At 37.6% G+C, this 15,208-nt stretch overlaps 1 protein-coding gene across 3 annotated transcripts in view; it reads left to right on the top strand.

Moving 5' to 3' along the window:
• The window catches only part of VGLL4 (vestigial like family member 4), a 184,520-nt gene that overhangs the window by 93,705 nt on the left and 75,607 nt on the right, over positions 1–15,208 (top strand). Inside the window, exon 1 of one of the 3 annotated variants that reach the window (XM_037802052.1) lies at positions 12,516–13,025. The exons of the other annotated variants lie outside the window; for them this stretch is intronic. Coding sequence (XP_037657980.1) covers positions 12,944–13,025 — 82 coding nt within the window. The 5' untranslated portion in view covers positions 12,516–12,943. Of the gene's footprint in view, positions 1–12,515; positions 13,026–15,208 lie in introns of those variants that run through there. 3 annotated transcript variants of the gene reach the window in all.

The following is a 15,208-nucleotide window of genomic DNA, read 5'->3' as shown; positions in this document are numbered from 1 at the left end:
GGTACACACTCATGTTAGCATTGCACATGATCTCTTTTTCATGCCTGGTTGTATTCAATTGTTTCTTGTAGAGTTAATGTGAAACACACCCCTTGAAAATCAACAATCATTATGGACTTTGAGAACTCTTCAATTTTTTTTTTAATTTAATAAATTTTATTTTGAAATAAATTCAATTTTACAGGAACAGTTGCAAAAACAGTACATACCCAGTACATAGAACTCCATCATACCCCGACCCCCCTCCCCCGATACCCCGATCCACCACCTGTAACGTCTTGTCACACCACTGTTTCTTTCATTCCTTCCCTCCCTCCCTCCCTATCATCCATCATCTATTGCTCTGTCTTCTGAACATATGAGAGGAAGCTGCACACATCCTTGAAAAAACAATATAATTCACATATACATTTCCCACAAACAAGAACATTCTTTTATGCAACCTCATTAAGCGCAGCTAAGAAGTACAAGATATTCAACATTGATACAAAGCTTACATTCTATATTTCCTTTTTTTTTTTTCTTCTTGTGTCCCATCTGTGTCCCTTTGAGCCTCCTCTCCTCCATGCTCAGATCCCATCCAGGATCATCCTTGGCATTTAATTGTCATCTATTTAGACTTTTTTTTTTTTTCAATTGTGGAAACATATATACAGCCTAAATCTTCCCATTTGACCCCCTCCCTAGCATTCCATTAGTGGGATTAATCACATTTAGAATGTTGTAATGCTATCACCTTCCCACCGTCCATTTCTAGAAGTTTCCCTTCACCCCAGACAGAAACCCTACTCTCGTTTCTTAACTCCCCATTGCCTCTTCCCCACTTCTGGGAACCCCTACTCTACTTTTCATCTCTATGGTCATATTCTCTGATACTTTCTTTGTGTTTACCGTGGGGCTTAAATTTAACATCTTAAATCTATAACAATCCTGTTTTCCTTTCATACCATCTTAACTTCAATATGACACATAAACTATGTTCCTGTACTCCATCATTCCCCCACCTTTGTGTAGTTCTTGTCAAAAATTACATATTTTACATTGAGTCCAAAACCACTGATTTGTCATTACAGTTTATGTATTTTAGATCCTGTAGGAAGTAAATAGTGGAGTTATAAGTCAAAAATACAGTAGTATTGGTATTTATATTTACCATGTGATCTTTACTGGAAATCTTTATTTCTTTGTGTAGTTTCAGTTAATTGTTTAGTGTCGCTTCCTTTCAGCCTGCTCAACTCCTTTAGCATTTCTTATAGGACTGATTACTGGTGATGAAGTCCCTCAGCTTTTGATTATCTGTGAATGTTTTCATCTTCCCCTCATTTTTATCCTCCAGGTGTTTGTGAATTCTCCAATGCGCTGATGGTTATTGACTTCCATTTGTATTCCATTTTGGTCAGAGAATGTGCTTTGAACAAATTCATTTTATTTTTAAATTGAGGCTTGTTTTTATGTCCAAGCATACGGTCCATTCTGGAGAAAGATCTGTGACCATTAGAGAAGGATGTGTGTCCTGGTGACCTGGGATGTAATATTTTATATATGTTTTGTTAAAATTCTCTCTCTCTCTCTCTCTCTATTTTCTTTGTTTCTCTGTCAGTAGGGCTCCCTTTAGTATCTGAAGTAGGGCAGGTCTTTTATTAGCAAAATCTCTCAGCATTTGTTTGTCTGTGAAAATTTTAAGCTCTCCCTCAAATTTGAAGGAGAGTTTTGCTGGATAAAGTATTCTTGGTTGGAAATTTTTCTCTCTCAGAATTTTAAATATGTCATGCCACACTGCCTTCTTGCCTCCATGGTGGCCGCTGAGTAGTCACAACTTAGTCTTTTGTTGTTTCCTTTGTATGTGGTGAGTTGCTTTTCTCTTGCTGCTTTCAGAACCTGCTCCTTCTCTTCAGTATTTGACAGTGTGATCAGAATATGTCTTGGAGTGGGTTTATTTGGATTTATTCTATTTGGAGTTCGCTGGGTATTTATGCTTTGTGTATCTATATTGTGTAGAAGGTTTGGGAAGTTTTCCCCAACAATTTCTTTGAATACTCTTTCTAGACCTTTACCCTTCTCTTTCCCTTCTGGGACACCAATGAGTCTTAAATTTGGACGTTTTATTTTATCTGTCATATCCCTGAGATCCGTTTCGATTTTTTCGATTTTTTTCCCCATTCTTTCTTTTGTTCTTTCATTTTCTGTTCTGTGGTCCTCAAGGAGGCTGAGTTGTTATTCAGCTTCCTCTAATCTTGTATTATGAGTATCCGGAGACTTTTTAATTTGGCCAACAGTTTCTTTAATTTCCATAAGATCTTCTATTTTTTTATTTACTCTTGCAATATCATCTTTATGTTTTTCTAGGGTCTTCTTTATGTCTTTTATATCCTGTGCCATGCTCTTCTTCATGTCCTTTATATCCTGTGTCATGCTCTCATTGCCTGTCTATAGTTCTTTGATTAATTGCGCCAAGTACTGTGTGTCTTCTGATCTTTTTGATTTGGGTGTTTGGGTTTGGGTTCTCCATATCATCTGGTTTTATCATATGCTTTAAGATTTTCTGTTGTTTTTGGCCTCTTGGCATTTGCTTTTCTTGATCTTTAATTTGTCAGAACTGCAGCTTGGTGGCGTACACCTTCTCTAACTAACCAGGAGTTGGTGTCCATGAGTCACCTATTCCCCTCAAGTCAGTTCTCCCCAACTTTGTCTTTGTGGTGTGTGAGAGTCTGATTCTTGTGGGGTCCGATTGGTGCACTTAGTTTGGGTGTGTTGTCGGTGCCGTCTGCCCTGAATGAGGGGCGTGTGTCTGAGTGGTTAGGGAAAAAGAGCAGCTTTAATAATCAAACCTCCCAGGTGTTCCCAGAGATTTAAGGCTGTTTTCTACCACTGACCCAAAAGTCCTTGGTAGTGGCGTAGGTGCCCTGGGATTTCCGAGTGGTTCCCCCCTCCCTGCTGTGCTCTTCCAGGGCCTCTGTTGTGGGGGGGTGGCCATGCCAAGTCACAAGTGAGCGCTGGCCTCCAGGGAAGCCCTGGGACACTGGGCTGTGCAGGGGCGTTCCCAGCCCACTTCAAAGATGGTTGAATGGGACATGTTAACGTCCCCCTTTCCGCACAGCTCCACCCTCCCAGCTCCGGGACAATCAGCCGTGGGTGTATTAAAGGCCAGTGTCCACGGCAGATATTGTGGCGTGTGCGCGGTGCTGCGGGAAAGACTCCCTGTCACACTGGGTTTCTTGGTGTGGCTCTGTGCTGTGGGTTCAGCCCCGGGCAGGAGTGCCCCCGCCCGCCAGGGAGATGGCTGCAAGTCATGCGCTTTTTTCTCCTTTTGGTTCCCCTTTGCTCCCCTGGGCCCGAGACAATCAGCAGTGGGTGTGGGAAGGGGTATCCTCCACGCACACACCGAGGCGTTAGCCCAGCCCACTCCTGTCATATCTGCAGCTGCTCCTGGGCTTTTTTTTTTTTTTTTTTAAGAACTAGTCCGTCTCCAAATGCCAACCCACTGTTTCCCCACCCCGCAGCATGGCCGAGGGACTTTCAGCCAACTCACTCACTCGTTTCAGAATGCAGGCTCCTGGTTTCACCACATGCACGGTCCCTGTAGATTTAGCAGACCTTATCTGGCTGGTGCTACTCTGGAAGTGGTGTTCTGGGTCACTTTCTGTTTTTTATCTAGCATTTTTCAGGGAGGTGTTTTTTTGCCCTGTCTCACCTAGCCACCATCTTAGGTTCTCCTCTTCAGTTTTAATTAAAAGTAAGATCCTGGCAGTGGCTTGCTCTAGAAATTCTCTTTCTCCCTGAGACCCTCTTTTCCAAAGCTCCAGCTCTTAGTCATTCACCCATGTGCTTTCAGGCATAAGGATTAAAAAGGAACAAGATGTGGGAGAGAGCCTAGCACCATGTCATGTCCCATGCCTGGCACAGAGTACACGTCCTTTGCCATCCTACCCTTTCAACTTTTAGGATGAAACTAGCATTTTAAGGCAATAGGAAATTGACCTCGAGCTGAACTAGCTTTTGATTATATGGCCGTGGAGAAAAGCTCTAATCACAATTTGGCTAGACCAGGGTTTCTTAACCACAGAATCATTGCCATTTGGGACTTGAGGATTCTTTGTTGTGGGGGACTCTCCTGGGCATCTCGGATGTTTAGCAGCATCCCCAGCCTCTCTGCACTAGCTGCCAGTAGCACCCCCCAAGTTGTGACAGCCAGACATGGCCAAATGCAAAGTTGCACTGGTGGAGAGCCATAGACCTAGATCACCCCACTCTGTTCTGTAAGTAAAGAACATACAGAACATGTGTGTAAAGGTTTTTCCTGTTGGTCAGGGAAGTGCACAGGAAAACCACAGAGTAGCTCCTCTACACCTGCCGGAATAGCAGGAATGAAAAAGATGCTGTAGCATTGGAGAGGCTATGGAACAACCGGAAATCCCATGCACTGCCGTTGGGAGCATAAATTGGAAGAGCTGCTTTGTAAAACCATCTGGCAATATCTGCGGAAGCTGAACACACTCTCTGACCCGGGAGATCAGTTCCTAAGCTTGTATGCAACAGATACGTATTCATATGCTCACCAAAGATATGTGCTAGGCTAGTCATAGCAGCACTGTTGATGATAGCTCCAAAATAGAGACCACCTAAATGCTCAACAATAGTAGAATAAATGAAGTATGATGTATTTGAACAATTAGAATACTATACAGCAATCAGGATGAATGACTTGTAACCACGTAAAAATAGGATAATGCTCATAAACAATGTTAAATGAAAGAATCTAGTCACAAAAGAGCACAAACCTTAGGGTTCTGTTTATATAAAGTGGTCATATTTATACTCTTGAAAGTTAGGATACCTTTAAATGTTAAAGTTAGTTACCTTTCAGGGGTAGTTACTGGAAGAGAGCACAAGGGTAGGGCAGTTAAAATTCACTCTAGTAAAATGACGGCTGTGGTTCCTATTTTTGGACTAGATCCTAACAGTGGTTGAAGGGTTGATTCTGGAGGTAGAAAAATGCTGCAGAATGAATGAACTACTATTAAGGAAAATTGAGCTGTTAGTTCTGATGGTTGTCCTAATCTTCAATTAGCGGTGATCTTAGCCTTTCAAAATGTTGAGTGCTTTGGACTTTTCCTCCAATGTGTTTCTTCTCTAATTTTTGCAATATTGAGGGACTCTGATAGTTATAATTTACTAGCATGTGAGTATCTGAGTAATGTTTTACTTGTGAATGTCCTATTCATTCATTGAATAGGACTTATTGGAACTTCTGTGTTTTGTAGTAATGAAAACCACTAGGATAATAATTGTGACTTGCAAGGAAACAGTTGTTGTAAGCATATAAGGCCCTAGTTGTAAAGCTAACAAGCATTTTGTCAGAGGTTTCTCCTTTCTTTGAAATGCTAATCTGATTAAATTCCCTTCTCCAAATCTGATTTATTAAAACAGCACTCCTTGTCCGTACTTTTAAAATATTATTTATAGCTTAAATTCATATAACAACACAGTTCATATTTATTAATTTGAGATCAATTGAATTGTTTTTGTTACTATTTTAATTTTTTCAAAGTTCAGTAAAGTTTCAATAATTTTTTAAAGGGTATTTGCTATGAAATTTTTTTATTAAATGAAATTAGTAGTTTATGTGGTTTGAAATATAATGCACATCAGGTGAGGATGGCCAGAATTACATAGTTTGCTTCCTCAAAATTGTCATTGCAATTTAAACCTTACCCCTAGAGGGTGTTGTTGCATTGAAAGTTTAAACTTTGAGTTGGAGACTCTTAAGTTTAAAAAAGTGCCTCTATTTTGTGTTAAAACCCACTCTAGCAAGGTAAATGACCCAGTGCTGCTAAATAGAACTTGAGAGTGTTTCAATTTACAAATAGTACCATTTAATAAGCAATAAAATTCAGGACATAGAGCTTAATAGTATTCACCTTTATGAAAAATTTGACAAAATACTGTATATTTGTCATTGTCATTTCAGTGTGAGCAACCCCAAGATGGAGAAATAAGTGATATGTTAGGATATGTTTAGGAATTCTTTACTTGAAAGAGAGCGTAATAGCATAGGGAACTTAATAGATATCCGGTATCTATTACTTGAGCCATTTGAAATGTTTTGTCTTGGTTTCTTCTCATTATTTTTGTATGTACAGTGTGGGTGGCTTTTGATAAGTTTCAAATTAAGTTTAATTCGGCAGCTAAGTGGTTGAAGACCTACTGTGACAAAGGCAGTTTTTATCATCTGTTGAGTGGGGGATAAATATATTTATTCCACAATCTGCCTTGTTTTACATTAAGTGCTGTAGAAGCCTGAAACACAATAGAATAAAGAGATTAATTCTACTAATGGGGGTTCTTGGGAAGGCAGGATTCCAGCTACACCTTAAAGAAGCCTTAGAACTTTACTTGCTAAAAAGTATGCAAGAGAAAAGTAAGTTTGGTTTTTAAAGTCTTCTTTCTTACCACATGAAGCAAGATTTTAACTTAAACCTTTTCTACAGTTTCCCTCTTACAACCCTGTGTTAGTAATTAAGATAATTAGATAAAATGATTACCTATAATTAGATGAAATTAAATAAAAATGAACACTGAAGTGTTTTACCAACCTCAACTTTGTGATTTTGTTACTGTTCATAATGTGCTGAGGAAGACACACATAAATTGGAATAAATTCTAGAGATGCTTTTAAACATGTCACTTATATACCAAGTTTCTTGTTTAATTGGTATCATTATTATTACATATCAAGTTGAAGGGATGTTTTAAAATAAGTTTGTGGTTAGGAAAAAACAAACAAACAAACAAACAAAAAACACCCAAACACCTTTAAAATGAAAGCATAGCTAAACATTTGGCTTCTTAGAACCCTGGGAAGTGGAGAGCAATTGAATCGAATTGGGGAACCAAATTTGCCCAGTAGGGTTATTTATGTTTCCAGTGTCTTTGAAGGGATTATTATTAGGCTTAATGCTAATTTTTCCCTTCTCTGAAGTGTGCTAATGAAAGCATTTTATTTTAAATAAAAGTCTGGAGAGTGTTTGTGATCATTTGGTTTTTATTAAACAGCTTGCAGTTTCGGTGATCTAGTCTAAACCGGTAGTCAACCCTCTAGTAAATAGAAAAATTTAATCTAGTAATTAGCCTGGACTTTCTTCTGTTGTCATCTTGCCAACGTTATTACACAAAGAATGCTGAGCTCCAGCCATAATTAACATTTATGGAGCACTCACCGGGTTCTGTATACTGAGACTGAGACTTAGTTTTCCTTCCCTCCCAAAGCTTATGGTCTAGTTGGGGAACTGATTTGATTGCATGAAATAATTAGTGAGCAAGAGAAGGCAAAAAGCTTCTGCCTAGAGGTTTATGTGAAAGTTTAAATTAGAGTTCTCCCTGTAGATTTTGTTTTTTATGATATATGCCTCATCTTGAACATCTTTGAATCTTCCAAAGGTCTAAATAATGTTTGGAATTTTATTATCTTTAGTTGTTGAACCTAAATTAAAAGGAGATGCCATGATGTTTAAAAATTATATATATTCCATGGCTTATGCCTTACCAGAATGCATTTTCTCATTATGTGCCTGTTTTTCTTAAAAAAAAGTGGGAACTTCCCTCATCCCCACTTTGATTATATAAGGTACTCTGTAGAAATTTAGAAAAGTATGAAAGCTGTCCACCATACAAAGATATGCACTGTTAACATTTTGGTATATTTTCTAGTCCTTAATGTGTCTGCATATTTTTCTTCTATATACCTGTATTATAAACACAAATATGTAAGCAAAATTGGTGTACAGTCTATATGTTCATTTTATATATTACCTGTTTTCAGTTATATTAACAGTACTGTTATCATAGACGGCATGTAGCATTTCCTTATGTAACCATATATTTTTGAAGGCATTATAGTGGCTGTATAATATTCTGTTGTTGATATACCACAGTTTCAATTCATTCCCTTATCTTTGGACTTTTAGATGTTCAGATGTGAATTATTGAAAATAGCATTCAGTGAACATCTTGATGTAATTCTGTTGGACAAATCTTACTGTTTTCTTTAGACAGAGTTCTAGAAGGAGAGTTTGATGCAAGGAAGAAGGGTATGAGCATTTTAACAACAGAAATAGTTTGATGTGTGTGCCAGGCTGCTTTGTAGAAAGGCATTAGTAGTAAACAAAAATTCCATTTGTATTATGCCTTACCACATTAGATAAGATTGAAAAGTGTTTTTTTTTTTTCTATTTTTCCCTTTTCTTTCTTTCTATTTTTAAATGTTCTTTTATCCTTTGTCTACCATAATATATGTTACAAATACATTCTTATGTTTTGTATGTGTTTTCTCAACTTGGTTTTGGTGTTTTTAGAAATACAAAAACATGAAATTTCCATAATCTGTCTAGCTCTTCAGTATTTTCCTACGTGATATCTTTTTTTATTAATTTCTTTTTCTGGCTTAGAAAATGTTTCCCTATTCTAAATTAGATCATCTGTACATATTCTTAGTTTCTAAAGTTTTTACAGTGACTCTGTAAGTCATGTGGTATTTATTTTGATGTACAGTGTAAGTGACGCTGTATTTTAATTTTTTTATTTTCTGAACAATGTATGTTTTGTACTCCACTTCTCCATTGGTTGGATTTCTGATTCTTATATAGGACAGGATCTGTTTTGTGCTACCTATTGTTCCCAGTACCACCCTTTTAAATTTTCTTTGTTTCATGTTCTAACTATCTGATCAAATTTCCTCCTTCTTTATTAAAAAAAAAAAAAATAGCTCTTCTACTTGAATTTTTGTGTGTGCAAATGAAATTTAGACCCATTTTTCTAATTTTCCTTAAAAACAATCCTGTTGGTACTTTAATTATGAATGTATTGACTTTGGAATGAATTTGAGAAGAACAAATATCTTCCAGTATTGGGTTTTTTTAAGTGAATGAATTGATCATTCTTGAAGTGCAGCCAGCATCTGGATGAGTGTTTCTCAAATGCGCAAACCTATGGGTCCCCAAGAGATGTGGACAGACTCCAGTTTGAGAAACATCATAAAAGATATTCTCCTGAAAGCATGCAGAGAGGAAATGAAGACTGTGCCTCTTCGATATTTTAATCTTTCTGATTTTATTCAACAACTATTTATAGATGCCCAACCCTGTGCCTGGCTTATACTTGAACTGACCTTGAAAAGGTGAAATAGGCACAGATCTTGCTAGTCTTTGTTAGGATGGAAGCAGGTACCTGGTACACTGAGCACACAAAGTGGGGAGTGTGGGCCTGGGAGGACAGGGGCCAGGGAAAGTTTCACAGAGCCTGAGAAGCTGGAGCCAAGTGCTGAGGGAAGTGGGTATTTGCTGGGTGGACAGGCTGGAAGAGTCTTTCACGAAGAGAGAACATGTACACTGAAAAATGAAACAGCATGGTGCTCAGAGTACCTGAAACTAGTTCAGTGTGCTGGAAGTGAAGGGTAAATGGTACAAGGTGGAAAAGTCCGAGACCAGGTAACCATGGGCATTTACCTGGCTGTAGAGTTGGGCCCTTATAGCCAGTGGTCCTCTCCCATGCAGCTTCTCAAACTCTCTGGGTGGAAGACCAGGTTTTTATTTATTTTTCATCTGTTGCAGACAGATCTTTTTGTAAAATGCAATAGAATTCAATTGCTAGAAATATGAAAAAAAATGCAAAATATATCCCTCAAATCTTGTTAACATTTAAGAGACATAAAATTACTATCAAATTACTCTGAAAGTTTCTGAATGTTTGTTCAGTTTCTTTAGCTATGTCTTGCTGACTAGTAACAAATAGTTCTTGAACCTCTCTGTGGACCACGCTAGAGTAGCATCCCAGATCAGTGGGAGAGCAATGGCTAGAGGCTGGGAGTTTTAAAGCAGATTATTTTAAACACAAGTTCAAGGTATGCCTGCGGGACTGTCCATTCAAATGTTTGCCACTCAGAGACTGACAACCACTTCTGTGAGTGATGCTGAGGCATTAAACGGAAGTTACTAAAGATAATTTACTCATATCCTTACAACTGTATTGTTGGAATCATACAGTTAAATCACAGTATTTTAAAACACTCTCCTCAAAATAAGTGTATGAAATGAAGTATCCTAAGGCAAGCTTTCTCCCCAATGATTCTAAACCTTGGCTGCCTGTTGGAATTGCCCTTACAGATGCTGCATCCCAACCCCTCAGACTGATTTAGGGTGCAGCCTTGGCTTGAAGATTTTTAAAAAGCCCCCCACTGATTCTGATGTTCAGCCAAGCTTGAGAAACACTGTTCCACTGGGTCTGGAATATATTAATACTCTCTCACGACTATTCTCTGTTGGTTAATATAAGATTTTCAGTAGGTGAATTTCTCCCATAAAAGATATACTAAAGACTCAGAAAGTTTTCTGATTGAGAATTTATATAAAAGAACATACAGTACTAGTACTCCAGAGCTATCAGTTAAATTTAATCTGATACCTAAAGATGTATTTTATTTTATTTATGTTATTTATTAGAGAAATTGTAAGCTTACAGAAAAATCATGCATAAAATAGAGTTTCCCATATACCACCCTATTGTTAAGACCTTACATTAATGTGGAACATTTGTTAAAATTCATGAAAGAACATTTTTATAATTGTGCTATTAACTATAGTCCATAGTTTACAATAGGGTCTGCTGTTTTGTCTAGTCCTGTGGTTTTTTTTTTTTTTTTTTTTTTAATTTTTATTCTCACGTATACACAACCTAAAATTTCCACTTTTAACCACATTCACTTATATAATTCAGTGATGTTAATTATGTTCAAAATGTTGTGAACCACCATCCATTACTGAAACTTTATGATCAACCCAAATAGAAACTCTGTACAATTTAAGCATTAACTTGTCATTCCCTACCCCACCCCTGGTAACCTATATTCTAGCTTCTGATTCTGTGAGTTTGCTTATTCTGCTTATTTCATATTCCTTTTGTGTATGGCTTATTTTACTCAACATGATGTCTTCAAGGTTCATCCATGCTGTCACATGTATCAGAACTTAATACCTTTTTAATGACCGAATAATATTCCATTGTTTGTTTTAAATGCAATAATCTTGTGCTTCCTAGATGCTCTGAATTTTCTTCCCTTCCCCCCCATACTATTATATATATTACTTGAAACTGGTGGTATTCATATTCTTCAATAGAACTTATTCAGTATCTGTGCTATGTTTTTTAGTGTTAAAAAATACATCTTTATAAATGAAAGCTTGTGAAATCTTGATTTTTGTGCTGCTTACATGCGGTTAACCCAGTTATGACTGTTGTGGCAGTGATGGTAACATTATTTGGGCGTTGTGTTAATCTCCAGATAAGATTTGATTAAAACAACCATGCATATATACCTGTTGCCTAAAATGCAATTCTTACTGGATTTTAAATATATAATCCCTTGAAATTATTCATTCCAGTCTTATTCTAAAATAACAAAATATGACAGGTCTGGGTCTACAATATCACATACCCCTTGATATGTTTAAATTTACAAATAGCATACAAAAATGTCATTATAGAAACATTTCCCCTGGTGATTTATTAGTCTATTTATAGTACGCAAAGCAAGCTGCAATCTGAAAGATTGAAAAGCATTTTTTTTTCCTTTTCTATTTCACTAGCATGCTCTTCACCTGTTCAGAGAAAACTCCGAACATTCAGTGATTCACTCATTCAAAAAACACCTCTTGGGCCCCTGCTTGCTCTGCAGAAACAAAATTCTAAACCCAAGTCCTTCCAAAAAGGAACAACAAAGCAGCATGCTACTAGCCTCAAATACGATTAAAAGACAGTTAAGTCATGTGCAAAATGAAAATACCCCCCTCCCCATAATTTCACATAGGCTTTCAATTTTGGATGTATCAGTCTTATTTGCCAACATCCCCTCTCTCTTGCTTCCTTCCCTCCTCTCTCCCTGTTTTTGAGATTATACTATTAGGGGGAAAAACACTCTAAAAGTAGTCCTTTAATCCCTCTGAACTCCATTTTCCTTTGTTGTTAAAAGGTGATGTCATCCTGCTCTGAATTGTTACGGGGTTATGAGAGGAGTTATATATCACATTAATATTAAAAAAAAAAACAAATTATATATGTGTGTGTGTATTATATATACATATACACACATGCATATACCACGGCAAACCTCTTTGGGTTTCTGAAACTAAAGAGTGAAGTTACACGAAAGTTCAAATTCCATGGACGTTTGCTTCCATGATGGTTCTTTTTTTTACTTTTTCCTTTGCTCCTGAAAAAGAAACTCCACTGGCTTTCTCTCTCCCTCCTACAGTTCTGCAGTGGCAGAGCTGCTTCCTGTCAAGAGCCCCTTCTGTACAAACCTCCACCTCCTCTTTCTCTTTCTTTCAAACACTTAATACATTTAGAGACTGATCTTGTGCAGAAACTATCCCTGACATTTGAAGAGCCCCAGGGATTCAGCGAGCATGCGCGCTGCTCCCCGCCCGCGGGGAAGAGGAAGCGCGTTTGCAGACGAGTCCTACCGAGCGTAGCCAGCATGTCAGCGCAGTGAACTTGCAGCGGGCTGTGAGGAAAGCGAGCGTCTTTGTCCGGGGAAATGTGTCCATGTTTTTCTTTTCCACTCCTTTTTCATTTCCAAGAAAGCCTCATAAAGACTTCTGAAGCTCCTTTTTAATGAGCGATCGAGGATACAATCCGCAGACCATCCACAAGTAAACCCTTGAAGGGTATCGTGTGAGTTAGATTGTGTGTGTGTGTGTGTGTGTGTGTGTGTGTGTGTGTGTGTGTTTTCCTTTTTTACTTTTGCATACTTTGTTTTGATAATCCGAGGCAGGGCCTCTGTTTTTGTGAAGTTAAAGAGAAGAGCCGGGAGCTACTCAGCTGTAATCGATTTTTGAAACTTAACACTTTTGGGGCGAAGGCAAAGAGCTGGTTTTCTTTGCTAGCCCAATAAATGCTATTTATGAAGATGGACCTGTTGAACTACCAGTACTTGGACAAGATGAACAACAATATCGGCATTCTGTGCTACGAAGGTAGATGTTCCATCCTAAAACTTGCTGCTCTTTTACTTTTTGTAAAGGCCCCTCCCTCCTGTTTTAGTGCTCCGATTGCTTTCTGTGCATTTCGTTCTCTTTCTTGGGACCTCGGGGGTGTGCAGAAAGGGAAGCGTTTGTTATTTATTCTTTTCATACAAAGTTTGTTGTGTGTATTTACAGCTTTCAGGGATTACAGTGGACCCGGCTGGGGGCATCGGGAGAAAAAGTTGGCTTTATGTTGGCAAAGTACTAGCTATAAATTTTAACTCTTTAAAATATCTTTCTTTCCAACTTCTGATGGTATTTCTTTAGAGGAAGAACTTCTAGGACCCAAACAGAAGTTAAACGTGCATCTCATTTTTGGCTCTGATGCTGATTTTAAACATACCATCATCTACAGTGTTTGCGTTGTGTTCAAACAGCACTTTGAATTTTCATAGAGGGGAGAACACGAAGTTACAGTGAGGTTTTTTGTTTTAGAGAGACATTGTCCCAAACAATGAAGAATTTTTCTATTCAGTTTGGGCGATTGGAAGGGCACCCATGTTCCAGAGCACAGACTGGCTCTTTGTTTGACTTCCCATTTCCTGTTCAGCTCTGAGAGAGAGTTCTGACATTGAAGGATGTTCTCTCCACAGTCTGGACCCTTGTGGAAATAATTACACAACACACCAACCAGAAAGCTAAATTAAAAAAAAAAAGAAAGAAAGAAAAAAAAAAAAACCCCAACGTTCTGAATTCTTATTGTTTTTAACTCCCACTAACATGAGATGTTTTCTCACTGTCTGTAGTATTTAAAGCTGTCTTTAGTAGTAGTAATAAGAGAAACATCTATTTCTTCATCTACTGGAACATTATCTACGTGCGATTTGAAAATGTAGTCATGGCCTGGGTTTGAGTGGACAGAAAGGCATCACTAGGGGAATTCAGCTTGGCAGGAGCAGTGTTTTTTGTTGTAATCACATACAAATCGTAGAGCCATCTCCTTTCTGATTCAGTACGAGCAGTTTCCATGTTTTCTCCTGTAGTAAACTGAGCTTTTCTCTTAAAAAAGAAAACAGTGAAGAAACTTGGGGAGGGGTTGTGTGTGTGTGTGAGCTATTTCACTTGTATTTTTCATGTAAAAATTTCAGGCCTGTTTTCTCATCGATTGAAAACTTGTCCTTTCCTCTTCAAGAATGAAAACCCAACTCTTTCATGTTTTTATGTAACTCTGGGCAATTTAACTCTATGGGTAACTCCTTGGATCTCATGTTTAAAGTCTTTTTTTAAAAAAGGTATTTTTTACTGCTACGTATTACAGTGATGAGAATTTTAGTGAATGGCTTTCTTTGAATCTACTGCTTTAAGTATAATCTTGCCTCTGAACTCACTCATTCAAGGCAGACTTAAAGAATAGTATAAGCAAGAGGGACTGAGCTTGTTTCCTGTGAAATTAACACAATACAGTTACTTAAACTTGTTTTCTTCTTCAGTGAATGAGATTAAAAACCATTAAGGCATTTTTTGGTTGTGTTGTAGTCTGTCAATGAGCAATTTATTTTCAAAGCAAAACAAAACATAATGATCAGCCTAAGAGAGGAATAGGGATTGTTAGGAAATTAATACCAGATTAATTTTTTATGTCTCCCAACTGGTGGTGGTGAGAAAGGGCTTATGAGAAGCCCGTCTTGGTTGATTTATAGTTGTGTAGTGTGGAATAGACATGGTAGTAGTTTCGTCTAGTCTTACTGGTTATTTAGGAGGAAGAAATTTTGCTTTTGAAAGTTAGGTAGAAATATGGGATAATGTTCTGTAGTCTGTTTGGTTTCAACATCTGCTGCTATTTTCCCTATTATGAAAGTTAACATTATTTTAACACCAAAATGAATACACAGAAAATGAAGAAAAGCACAGCAAAATTTGAGTGGTGTTTATTGTGAGCTGTTTATGCCCTAGTGTTTTTTTTAGTGTAAATAGCGCACACATCTGCTCCGGACTCAAAAAAGGTATTTTAAAGATGGACATAAATCTTAACATGGGATTTTTGGGGGAAGAAGATTGGAAACAGTTACTGTTCCTTTAATCCACCTTGTTGAGAATATTTATATTAAACTTGTTGGCCCATCAGCATTCCAGGGAAGTTGTTGGAAAATGGAATGTACGGTTGGTAGGCAACATTTGATTTCATTTAGGATGCA

The sequence above is a fragment of the Choloepus didactylus genome, chromosome 1, assembly GCF_015220235.1.
Source record: "Choloepus didactylus isolate mChoDid1 chromosome 1, mChoDid1.pri, whole genome shotgun sequence".
Taxonomy (NCBI): Eukaryota; Metazoa; Chordata; class Mammalia; order Pilosa; family Megalonychidae; genus Choloepus; species Choloepus didactylus.
This window is presented reverse-complemented; position numbering and strand designations above follow the sequence as displayed.